General features: G+C 42.6%; 1 protein-coding gene across 2 annotated transcripts in view; it reads right to left on the reverse strand.

Annotated features, from left to right (window-relative positions):
- Window positions 1-12,225, reverse strand: part of REC114 (REC114 meiotic recombination protein) — a 98,766-nt gene that overhangs the window by 13,430 nt on the left and 73,111 nt on the right. Inside the window, exon 3 of one of the 2 annotated variants that reach the window (XM_008708514.2) lies at window positions 2,497-2,580. The exons of the other annotated variant lie outside the window; for it this stretch is intronic. Coding sequence (XP_008706736.2) covers window positions 2,497-2,580 — 84 coding nt within the window. The remainder of the gene's footprint in view (window positions 1-2,496; window positions 2,581-12,225) is intronic. 2 annotated transcript variants of the gene reach the window in all.

The raw sequence follows: 12,225 nt of genomic DNA on the forward strand, positions 1-12,225 counted from the left end.
TTTTGCTAATGTTAGCAGCTTAGGACTGGCCGTGTTACACTGTTCTGGTCCATGAGACACAAGAAGACATATTCTAGCGGTTGTGGAAGGTGGGAAGAAGCCTTATAGGAAAGTTTATGCTTTCTTTATGAAAGGGACAGATGAAGCTGGTTTTCCTTGAATAGAAATTCAATTGAGCTACTGCAGCCATTTTGTAAATGTGAGGGAGAGGCCAGGGGAATTGCAAAGATGTTGACCTTGGCACTGTGAAATTGCTGAGCCAATGCTAGCAACTGCCTGTTTCTGGATTTGTTATTTAGTGAAAAAATAAGCCCCTAATTTGGGGGGCCATTATGCCTTTTCTTCTGTCACATGCATTTGAATCCTATCCTAACTGATAGAATATATATGCCAAGTAACAACTTCAAAATGTTAATAATGGGGGCGCCTGGGTGGCTCAGTCATTAAGCGTCTGCCTTCGGCTCAGGGCATGATCCCAGGGTCCTGGGATCGAGCCCCATACCCAGCAACTCCGCTGGGAGCCTGCTTCTTCCTCTCCCACTCCCCCTGCTTGTGTTCCCTCTCTCACTGGCTGTCTCTCTCTCTGTCAAATAAATAAATAAAATCTTTTTAAAAAATGTTAATAATGATTATTTTTGAGTGGTCAAATTATGCTTGGTTTTTATTTTGCTCTTTATAGTTAAAATTTTTAGTAGTAATATGTATCAGGAAAAAGTTAAAACTCAGGTATCAGACATACGGCATGGTGTAACTTTTAAGAGACATATATAGTTGATTCTAGAGTGAGAGGTGAGGGGTGCTGACCCCCACACAGTTGAAAGTCCAAATATGACTTACCACTCCCCCAAAACTTAGCTACTAGTAGCCTACTATTGACGGGAAGCCTTACCGAGAACACGGACAATCAACACACTTCGTATGTTACATGTATTATATACTGTATTCTTACAATGAAGTAAGCGAGAGAAAAGAGATTGTTAAGAAAATCATAAGGGGGGCGCCTGGGTGGCACAGCGGTTAAGCGTCTGCCTTTGGCTCAGGGCGTGATCCTGGCGTTATCGGATCGAGCCCCACATCAGGCTCCTCTGCTATGAGCCTGCTTCTTCCTCTCCCACTCCCCCTGCTTGTGTTCCCTCTCTCGCTGGCTGTCTCTATCTCTGTTGAATAAATAAATAAAAAAAAATCTTTAAAAAAAAAAAGAAAATCATAAGGAAGAGCAAATACATTTACGGTGCTGTACAGGATTTACTGAAAAAAAAAATCTGAGTATCAGCAGACCTGCACGTTCAAACTCGTGTTGTTCTGGCCTGACGCAGTTCAGGGCCGGAGTCAGAAGGCCAGGGGGTGGCCCAGCTCTCTGACAGCGAGTTATAACCTGGACTAGTGGAGAAGTCGAATTCCATGCCCTCATACATAAAATGAAAACAGGAGCTCTTGAAAATGTGCAGCAGGGTTTTGGAGTAAGTGCTCCAGACCCCTTTGGCAGTCTGGGGAAGCCAGCGGACCACTTCTCAAAACAGCATTTTAAATCACATAAAATACATTAGATTATAAAGGAAACCAATTATCCTGAAGTAGTCTACCACAATATTAAAACACTAACTTGTGAGCTAACAGTATATATGCTTATTAACATACGCAATAAAAAGATCTAACAGCGGTCTAATAACCACCATAATTCCGAGGCAGTGATGCGCATGGCCGACGTCGGCGCCCCCTGAAACAACTGTGACGTGGTATGAAAATAGCTGATTTCTGCTGATGCAAAGGTCTAAGCCAACTGTGTCGACGCCCACATTCAATTGGAGGAAATGATCAATTTCAGCTAGAGGTCAGTGAAAATCCATGGTCCCCTGAATTCTTGGAGGACCTTCTGGAGGGTCCTTGGACCCCAGGCTACGACCTTTCTCTTAGATGTCCTATTAGATGCTCTTCCAACTCTCAGTCTATAAGCCCATGAAAAATCAGGCTCTTTCACCTAAAGTTCAATTTTATCTACTCAGTGAATGTTAACAGATTGGGTTTTATAGTCATTTCTGAAAGAATATAATCCAGGTGATTAGTCTGTGTCTTTGATGAGGGTCATTCTTTATATTTAATGCAGCTAGAAAGCAAATAAAAGGGACGTTTTTTAATATTAAAGAGAGAAAATGAAAAGACATACTCAGTAAAGCATTCGAAAATAGTAAGACAAACAACGACGTGCCCCACCTCCCGCCAGTGTGTGCCTGGGGACGGAGAATGGCTGGGCCGCGCTCGGTCAGACAGCCAAAGCCCTGGCCGCTCAGCAACAGCGTCTTACTGACTGGGCTGCGGCCTCTCTGCTGCCCGGCTTTCACGTTCTGCTCAGAGGGCAAACCTTTCTTAAACGTACGGAACCTTCCCACGTCCATTTCACCTGCAAAGAGAAGCTCCCACACTCACCCCCCATGCACACTTAGAAGATGAGAAGGGTACGACCGTTGGCTTAAAAAGGTTGGCAACAGGGCCTCTTGCCTTTATTGTTGTTCCAAACAACAGACAATCCGTGCGTCTCACAATCTTCAACCAGTTCTTGCCGCCAATGAGTGAGAACCCTTCCTGAAACAAAACACACACAATTAGCTATAGAGGCAGAGAGGGACATGAAGAACAGCTCTGGTGCAGCTGCCTCCTGTTAGAAAGTTGTACATTCATCCTGAAATTAAGGAGAAACGGCTCAACTTCACCCACTGCTACGGATGACCCTTCCAGTGAGCCCCCGAGTCCCAGTGCTCCTCCTGCCTGATCCACAGTAAGAGTCTCAGCTTTTATTGCTTGATCTTTTCATATTGCAAATCAATAAAATATTAAAGAGAGTAAATGTCCACTGTCCTATTTGCTATAAAATACATTTCTAGGATTTGCCAAAATATGAGCTTATATTCCTGAAAGCGAAAGGTTTCCAATATACTAATTTATCAGCTTATCTGATAACTACATAGCGAGAGTTCTCTTCATGAGAATCTTATTTTCAGATTCCTATGAATGGAAAAATTGAAGCAACTTGTTTTTGGATGCTGAATGTCTAATTCTTCATTTCAATCTGAAAAAAAAAAAAAAAAAAAAACCCAGAAAAGGCAAAGAGGGCAGTAGAGGGCACACTAGTCTCAAAAGAGAGACAGCAGTTAGCTCCTAATGGTAGAAAGATGAACTTTTTCTGCAGCTTATTAATAATAAAGTAAACAGAATTGACTGTTTAACCCTGTGTTCACTCATAAGCTCCAATTATGTTGTCAGTGGATTTGCTTGGTTAAGGAGCCCGTTAAGTGAGAATGTGTTCAGCACATTCTGACCTGAAGAACTGGCCATGGGCAAACCCTGCCTGCACCCTGCCTGGCTCTCCTGTCTCCCGTGTACAGTTCCTGCGCCTCAGCCAGCAGAGGCTGCTGGAGGGATCTGAGGAGGAATCGGAGAAAACTCCAACAATGAGAAAACAGAAGAAAATGTCGTCCCTTATAAATATGAACCCTCGCGGCGTCTCTCTTCCTAAATCTGTATACAGAGAAACCACAATTTGCAGAGAAATTTAGAACTTGGGGAAAGTGGGTGTTAATTCCTCGGCATTTTCATTTCAAAAAGAAAAAGAGTCACTTCTAAAATGTTGATTCTGAGAGTTTCATCATTAGTACTAGAGTTTTTTGTTTTTTAATGAAAAAAGAAGTTAGGCAAGCCATCTGTGATTTCTTCTTAAAACTCTCAGAATTAGCAAAAAGAAACGCGTTCACTATTAGATCCCAAACACGTATGTAGTGTAAAATGGCCGTCTACAAGGACCCGGCACTCACACACATTGTTGGTGGAAGCACAAACTGGTACAACTCTTTTTTTTTTTTTTAAGTAGGCTCCACGCTGGGTGTGAACTCACACCCAATGCAGGGCTTGAGCCCACAACCCCAAGATCAAGACCTGAGCAGAGATCAAGAGTCAGATGCTTAACCAACCCACCCAGGTGCCCCCAAACTGGTACAACTCCTAGGGAGGGTAACTTGGCAGGATCACCATTACAAATGCAATACTCTAACCTGGCATCTCCCATCCTGAGAACTCATTCCACAGACCCACCTGCACACATGTGAGGTGATGCAAGGACAAGGTTAAGGATTTCTGCATTTTTAACAGTAAGAGACTCGAAACAATTCAAGTATACATCAATAGTGGACTTGTTACATAAAACATGGTACTCTTGACGACAGTATCCAACTGTAGGAAATAATAAATGCTTTATATCAGTGCTGTTCAGTAGGAATATAATTTGAGCCACATATGTGATTTTCAATTTTCTAATAGCCACATTTTAAAAATAGAAAGAAGTTGGTAAAATTTTAGTATTTTATTTAACTTCTATGTCAGAAACGTTGTTATTTCAGCATGTAAAAGCTGTAAAACATTCAGGTAGTATCAAACCAGAGAACGTAAACGAAGTCTCTGACCCCCGGGGTGTCGTCCCCGTAGACCACAGCTCAATTTGGACACTCTGTTTTTGATGGTTAAAGTGAAATGTCCTTCCACCAAAACAGTAACATTTAATGGGAACATAAGTTACACTGTTGTTCTTTTATAACCTTAAATTTGGAGCTGTGGTTTTTAACCCCCAGCCACATCTCGAGTGCTCAGTAGCCATGCACGGCCAGCCCGCTGCTACTTTCTCAGGCAGGGCAGTTCTGCACTGATCTCCGCGGTACACTGTTCAGCAACAAGCAAGCTACGGAACAATGTCCGCAACATGCCACCTTCTGTTTAAGAAAGGAAGGAAACATGCACTGTATATTCTTATTATTTGCTTGTATTTACATTAAAAAGAAACTGGAAAGATTAGTACACACGAGACTAATTAAAATAGTTATCTGTAGGGAGTGGGAGGAACAGTGCAGATGGGGGCAGGGGTTTGAGGAAGATTTTTTATTCTATGTCTTTTTATGTTGCTTTGAGGTTTGAACCACATGAGCCTGTTCTGCAGGTCTATGGGAATCTGTGAAAACAAGGATACCTATTCCACGACAGCAAAAACTCAAGGAAGAGGTGCAAGTGGGACCTAAAGAAATGGTAAGTCCATGGGAACTCTGTACTATCTTTACAACCCTTCTGCAAATTCAAGACTATTCTAGAATAAAAAGTTGATTAAAAAGGAAAAGAAATGACTGGCTCTTGGCCCTGGCCAGATCTCACTTCTTCCCGTCCCAGTCGGGTTTGGGAGCTACAGGACATCTCCACCGGACAGCCCCACAGATCTCTCCGTGTAAGCATGCCCGGCTGCATCCGCACAGCTGTCTCCACAAACACAGTCGCTCCTACGTGTGCTGCCTCAGTGCATGGCATCACGCACACCCACCCGACACCCAAGCGATCATCGGGCATCATGCTCGACTCCTCCTTTCCTCACTCCTCCCTCAACACCAAGAAATCTTCAAGTCTCAGAGATCCCACCCTCAAACAACTTCTCCACCTGACCATTCTCCCCGTGTACATGGCCACTGCTGCATCAGATCCCCCGCCAGTTGTCCCCAGGATTCCCGCACTATCCTTGGAACTGGTCCCCCTTCCTCCAGGCCTAAGTTCTCCATCGATCTGTGCTACCGCCAAGAGCAGCCTTTATAAAACAAAAATCAGATGAAGTTGCTCCCTTTCGATGCCACCATCCCATCATCTCTCCCTCACCCCCTGCAAGAAGCACCTGCGGGACAGAGCTCAAATTCCTTGATGCATGCCTAAATTTCTAACATTTGGCTTCTCTGCCTTTCATGCATGATTATCTCCTTTGACTCCCATATAAATGCTGTATTAGAGCCCTATGAAACGCCCTGCAGTTCTGCAAATGTGCCAGGCTCCTCACACCTGGATTTTGTTGTACAGCTCCTGCCCGAAATGGCTTCCTTTTTCACTGATTTTTGAAAACCCAGCTTTATCGCAACCATTCCCCACAAGACAAAGTTGGCTGACTGCTCAGAATTCTGTGCTCGCACAGGATCTTGTACTTCTCTCCTAACTGGCTACATTTCATACAGCGAGGACGAATCCGTGGGCAGGCAAGGCAGGATCTAGAATGTGTCTTATTACCCCCTGGAAGCCCCAGCAACTAGCACAATGTTTAGCAAACACTGGAGCTACTGGATCTGCCCCAGCGGCCATTCCATTTAGGACTCTGTGCAGTGGCCCGATGGAGAAAGGTGTGGGCTCCTCCCTGACAGCATCTCTCTTTTTCTTGAAGATTTTATTTATTTGACAGAGAGAGAGAGCGAGCACAAGCAGGGGAAGCGGCGGAGGGAGAAGCAGGCTCCCCACTGAGCAAGGAGCCCAATGAGGAGCTCGATGTCGGCTGGATCCCAGACCCCTGGGATCATGACCCGAGCCGAAGGCAAACGCTTCACCAACTGAGCCCCCCAGGCGCCCCGACAGCATCTTCTTTGAGCCATGTGAGGGCTCTTCATCAATTTGTCCAAACCATTTTGCCTTAGAACTTTGTATATCTCTTCTCTCTGCCTCTTCCCCAGACATTTAGCCTAATTAACCTCTAGTCACTGTTCATTTCATCCCTAATCTCACTTGGTCACCCTATTAGACTTCCCCGCAGCACTCACAGCATCTGTCACACTCGTGTGTCTGCACTGCTTGTTTGCTTTACGTCTGGTTTGCCCCTCAACTGCAAGCCCCATGCAGGCGGGGGCTAGGTTTGTTTTGCTCACTACTGTAATATATACCACCTATTATTGTGTTTGACACAGGCAGATGCTTCAGTAAGTTTTCAGTGAATGAAAGAATGAAGCTCTTTATTAAAATTAACAGAATATTTCATGGCAGTACTTCTTGGGAACGAGACCCATACACTTATGACCTGTCCAATGATGCGGAACATCTTACTTTTATTTGACTTATACCAATCTTGTCGAAGATGCAGAAAGAGCTTTTCATCCTAATATTTTGGGATTTAGTAAAGAAGCCTCTGTACCTAACCACTTGCCATTAATATATTTAGAGATTTTAGTAATTCATCTCCCTGTCTCTGAAAATCCACCTCTTTGAATCTCCTTTAAGGCTTATCCATCTGGTGAATTCAGTTTAGCTCAACTGATGGCTCCTCTCTGCGGCGTCTCCTGACTTGCTCGGACAGTGAAGCAGCCCTGTTCTGTGCACCTATGGCACACCGTACCAGCCGCTACTAAAGACTCACTTGCCATCCCCGAGCTCCTACTCTGGCCAAGCACTGGGCTACAGGTTAAAAAAAAAAGATACAGAAGCTGCCCAAGGGCAGGAAAGAATGCACCAGAATCACGCAGGAGCTCTCCCCTTTGCGCTCAGGATACTGTTCCCTCACGGGGTCAAAAATCACTGCTGCTGACGAGAGCCTGCCATATCTCTTCAAAGTGCTGGGATGGAAAATGGTTGGGAATTAACAGTACAGGGTAGNNNNGGAAAGAGAGAGGAATATTCTGGAAAATACCAAATTTACCATCAACCAAAAGAATAGGAGCCAAGAAGTCATGCCTCGGATAGACACATGTGGAAGCTAAGGGGAGCGAGACTTTCAAGTAGCGAAGAGTTGAGGGTCTCAGGTGATGCACAGGGATGGAGTGAAAATAAGACCTATAAAGTGCACAGAATTCAGCGGGCGGGAGGTGCTAGACGCTATCACGTCTGTGTACATGTCTGTCCTTCTACCTCGCTCTCCTCCTAGATCCCACTTTATTGCAAACTCCACGAGAGCAAGAACTGTGTTGCCTCCATCTTTATATCCTGCATGTCTGGTGACTTAAAAAAGGAGGGCCACAGCAACTTCTTTCAAGACATGTCTCTAAAGGCAAGGGAAACAAAAGCAAAAAATGAACCTTTGGGACTTTGTCAAGATAAAAAGCTTTTGCACAGCAAAGAAAACGGTCAACAAAACGAAGAGACAATCCACGGAATGGGAGAAGATACTTGCAAATGACATTTCAGATAAAGGGCTGGTATCCAAGATCTACAGAGAACCAAAAAACAAAAAAGCCAGTCAAGAAATGGGCAGAAGCCATGACAGACACTTCTCCAAAGAAGACATACAAATGGCAAACAGACACATGAAAAAATGCTCAGCATCACTACCCATCAGGTAAATACAAATCAAAACCACAATGAGATACCACCTTACAACAGTTAGAATGGCCAAAATTAACAAGACAGGAAACAAGTGCTGGCGAGGTTGTGGAGAAAGGGGAATCCTCTTACACTGTTGTGGGAATGCAAGCTGGTACAGTCACTCTGGAAAACAGTATGAAGGTTCCTCAAGATGTTAAAAATAGAGCTACCCTATGACCCAGCAATTGCACTACTAGGTATTTACCCCAAAGATACAGATGTAGTAAAAAGAAGGGGCACATGTACCCCAATGTTCATATCAGCAACGTCCACATTAGCCAAACTGTGGAAGGAGCCGAGATGCCCTTCAACAGATGAATGGATAAAGATGTGGTCCATATATACAATGGAATATTACTCAGTCATCAGAAAGGATGAATACCCACCATTTGCATTGACATGGATGGAACTGGAGGGGATTATGCTAAGTGAAATAAGTCAAGCAGAGAAAGACAATTATATGGTTTCACTCATATGTGGAACATCAGGAATAGAGTGGAGGACCACAGGAGAAGGAAGGGAAAACTGAATGGGAAGAAATCTGAGAGGAAGAAAACCATGAGAGACTCTGGACTCTGGGAAACAACCTGGGTTACAGAAGGGAGGGGGTGAGGGGATAGGGTAACCGGATGATGGGTATTAAAGAGGGCACGTGTTGTGATGAGCACTGGGTGTTATACACAACTAATGAATCACTGAACACTACATCAAAAACTAATGATGTGCTATATGTTGGTTAACTGAACATAATAAAACATAAATAAAAAATAATTTAAAAAAAAAGAGTGCCAATTTCTGACTCCTACCCCTGCCATGACTCCTCCCCCGCCACACTGTGGCCCATCCCCCCCTGCTGTGCAGCTCTGGCACAGTCTCCCTGAGGTGCAGGGGCACAAATGCCACATGATTCCAAGGGGCCCCACACAACACTTTCATACACACACACACACACACACACACACACACAGAGCCACAAGCTTTGGTTTTCAAATACTATAAATTACAAAGTTCATTTCTAGATTTCAGTTATCCACATTCTCCTTGGCCTCTGTTATTATAAATAATTAACAGTTACCAGAAAGGAAGCCATCAAAAGAAGGGGGAAAAGGACCTAAATAAACAGATGCAGAGATTAGAGGTAGACAATTTGATATCAAGAATGGTGGGGGGAAAATGCCTATGCCCTCATCCTAACCAAGCTGTTCCCTTGTTGTAGATTCGATCACTGAACTAGTTTCTTTAGTGCTTCAGACATCTTTCAGGTGTGAGCAGGAAGCCAGGAGGGCATCATAGGGGTTGTCAGCATTTAGCTGGGCAAAGTACCTTTCAAACCATGCCAGATATGATCGTAAGTGCTGTGAAGAAAACACAGCATTTTGCTTTTATGGAAATAACAATTAAAAATGCTCACACCTGCTACAAATACCCTGATTCAGAGGAAAACAGCAGAGGAGAATATGGTTACAAAAATAACTCAGTGACTAACCGTTAAACAACCTACCCAGTCCCCAAGCCCAGAACATTTCAAAGGGCTTCTTGATGAATGTGAGGTGTTCAGGTGCCTAGTGATTTATTTAAAAACTAGATCCTGTCTTAAGTTTCAGTGTTGTGTTTCTACTCACTTTCCCTGGAGCTCAGGGTTCAGAAGGTTCAAATGACACTGAAAACAAGAAAAAAAAATATCCATGATAAAAGAGCTGCTACGGAATATGAAGATGACAATGTGCACGGAGAAGAAAGCAAGCAAAAGAACCGGGATTTTTAAAAATAAATTTTCAATAATCATAACCAATTGTTATTTATTAAGCTAATAAAAGGCAGCAAAAAGATAGATAAAAAACATAGCTGGTCTGGGGTGCCTGGATGGCTCAGCTGGTTAATCGTGTGACTTTGGCTCAGGTCATGATCTCGGAGTCCTGGGATCGAGCCCCCCGAGTCGAGCCCCTACCAATCAAGCTCCACGCTCAGTGGGTTGTCTGTTTCTCCCTCTCCCTCCGCCCTTCCCCTGCTTGTGCTCTTGCTCTGTCTCATACGATTAACAATCTTTAAAAAAAAAAAAAACATACCTGGTTTGAGGATTATATTTTTAAAATAATTTTTAAATTCAAATATAATTAACATACAGTGTTACATTAGTTTCAGGTATGCACTATGATTCAATAATTCTAGACATTACTCAATGCTTATCAAGATACAGTGTACTCTTGGGGCGCCCGGGTGGCACAGCGGTTAAGCGTCTGCCTTCGGCTCAGGGCGTGATCCTGGCATTCTGGGATCGAGCCCCACATCAGGCTCCTCTGCTACGAGCCTGCTTCTTCCTCTCCCACTCCCCCTGCTTGTGTTCCCTCTCTCGCTGGCTGTCTCTATCTCTGTCAAGTAAATAAATAAAATCTTAAAAAAAAAAAAAAGATACAGTGTACTCTTAATCCCCTTAACCTGTTTCACCCATCCCCCACCCACCCTGGTGACCACCAGTTTCTGCTCCATATTTAAGAGTCTGTGTTTTTGTCTTTCCTTTCTTTATTTTGTTTCTTAGATTTCACACATGAGTGAAAGCATTTGGTATTTGTCTTCCTCTGACTTATTTCACTTAGCATTACACCCTTTAGGTCCATCCATGTTGCAAATGGCAAGATCTCATTCTTTTTTATGGCTGAATAACACTCCATTGTATATACACACAACATCTTCTTTATCCACTCAGTCAATGGACACTTGGGCTGCTTCCATAATTTGGCTATTGTAAGTAATGCTGCAATAAATAATGTGCATTTATCTTTTCAAATTAGTGTTTTCGAATTCTTTGGGTAAATACCTAGCAGAAGATTTAGTGGGTTTTAATTCTATTTTAATTCTATTTTTACTTTTTTGATAAATCTCCATAGTGTCTTCCACAGTGGCTGCACTAGTTTGCATTCCCACCAATAGTGCACGAGGGTTCCTTTTTCTCCACATCCTTGTCAACACTTGCTTGTTGTGTTTTTTATTTTAGCCATTCTGATAGGTGTAAGGTGATCTCTCATTGTGGTTTTGATTTGCATTCCCCTCATGATGAATGATGTTGAGCATCTTTTCATGTGTCTTTTGGCCAACCATTTGTCTTCTTTGGAGAAATAATCTGTTCATGTCTTCTACCATTTTTAATTGGATTATTTGGGTTTTTTGGTGTTGAGCTGTATAAGTTCCTTATATATTCTGTATACTAATCCCTTATCAGATAATCATTGCAAATATCTTTTCCCATTCCGTAGATAGCCTTTATTTTTGTTGATTGTTTCCTTCACTGTGCAGAATCTTTTTATTTTGATGTAGTCCCAATAGTTAAATTTTGCTTTTGTTTCTAGGGCCAAAGAAGACATATGCAGAAAAATACCGTTATGCCCAATGTCAGAGAAATTACTGTCTTTGCTCTTTTAGGGTTTTTATGGTTTCAGGTCTCACATTCAGGTCTTTAATCCATTTTGAGTTCATTGTTGTGTGTGGTAAAAGAAAGTGGTCCAGGTTCATTCTTTTGCATGTAGCTCTCCAGTTTTCCCAACACCATTTGTTGTACAGTCTTTTTCCCCATGCATATTCTTGCCTTTGTTCTAAATTAACTGACCATAAAAGCATGGATTTATTTCTGGGCTCTTTATTCTATTCTATTGATCTATGTGTCCTTTTCTGTGTCAGTATCACACTGTTTGGATTACTATAGCTTTTGTAGTGTATCTTGAAATCTGGGATTGTGATAACACCAGCTTTGTTCTTTTTCAAGATTGCTTTGGCTATCTGGGGCCTTTTGTGGTTCTATACAAATTAGGATTATTTGTTCTAGTTCTGTGAAAAATGCTGTTTGTATTTTCATAGGGATTGCATTAAATGTGTAGATTGCTTTGAGTAGTACAGACATTTTAACAATATTTTTTCTCCCAATCCATGAGCATGGACTATCTTTCCATTTGTCTGTGTTTATCTTCAATACCTTTCATCGATGTTCTATAGTTTTGAGAGTACAGGTCTTCCACCTCTTTGGTTAATTTTATTCCTAGGGAGTTTATTATTTTTTGGTGCAATTGTAAAAGAAATTGTTTTCTTAGTTTCTCTTTCTGCTACTTC

This window comes from Ursus maritimus, unplaced genomic scaffold (genome assembly GCF_017311325.1).
Source record: "Ursus maritimus isolate PB19 unplaced genomic scaffold, ASM1731132v1 scaffold_27, whole genome shotgun sequence".
Taxonomy (NCBI): domain Eukaryota; kingdom Metazoa; phylum Chordata; class Mammalia; order Carnivora; family Ursidae; genus Ursus; species Ursus maritimus.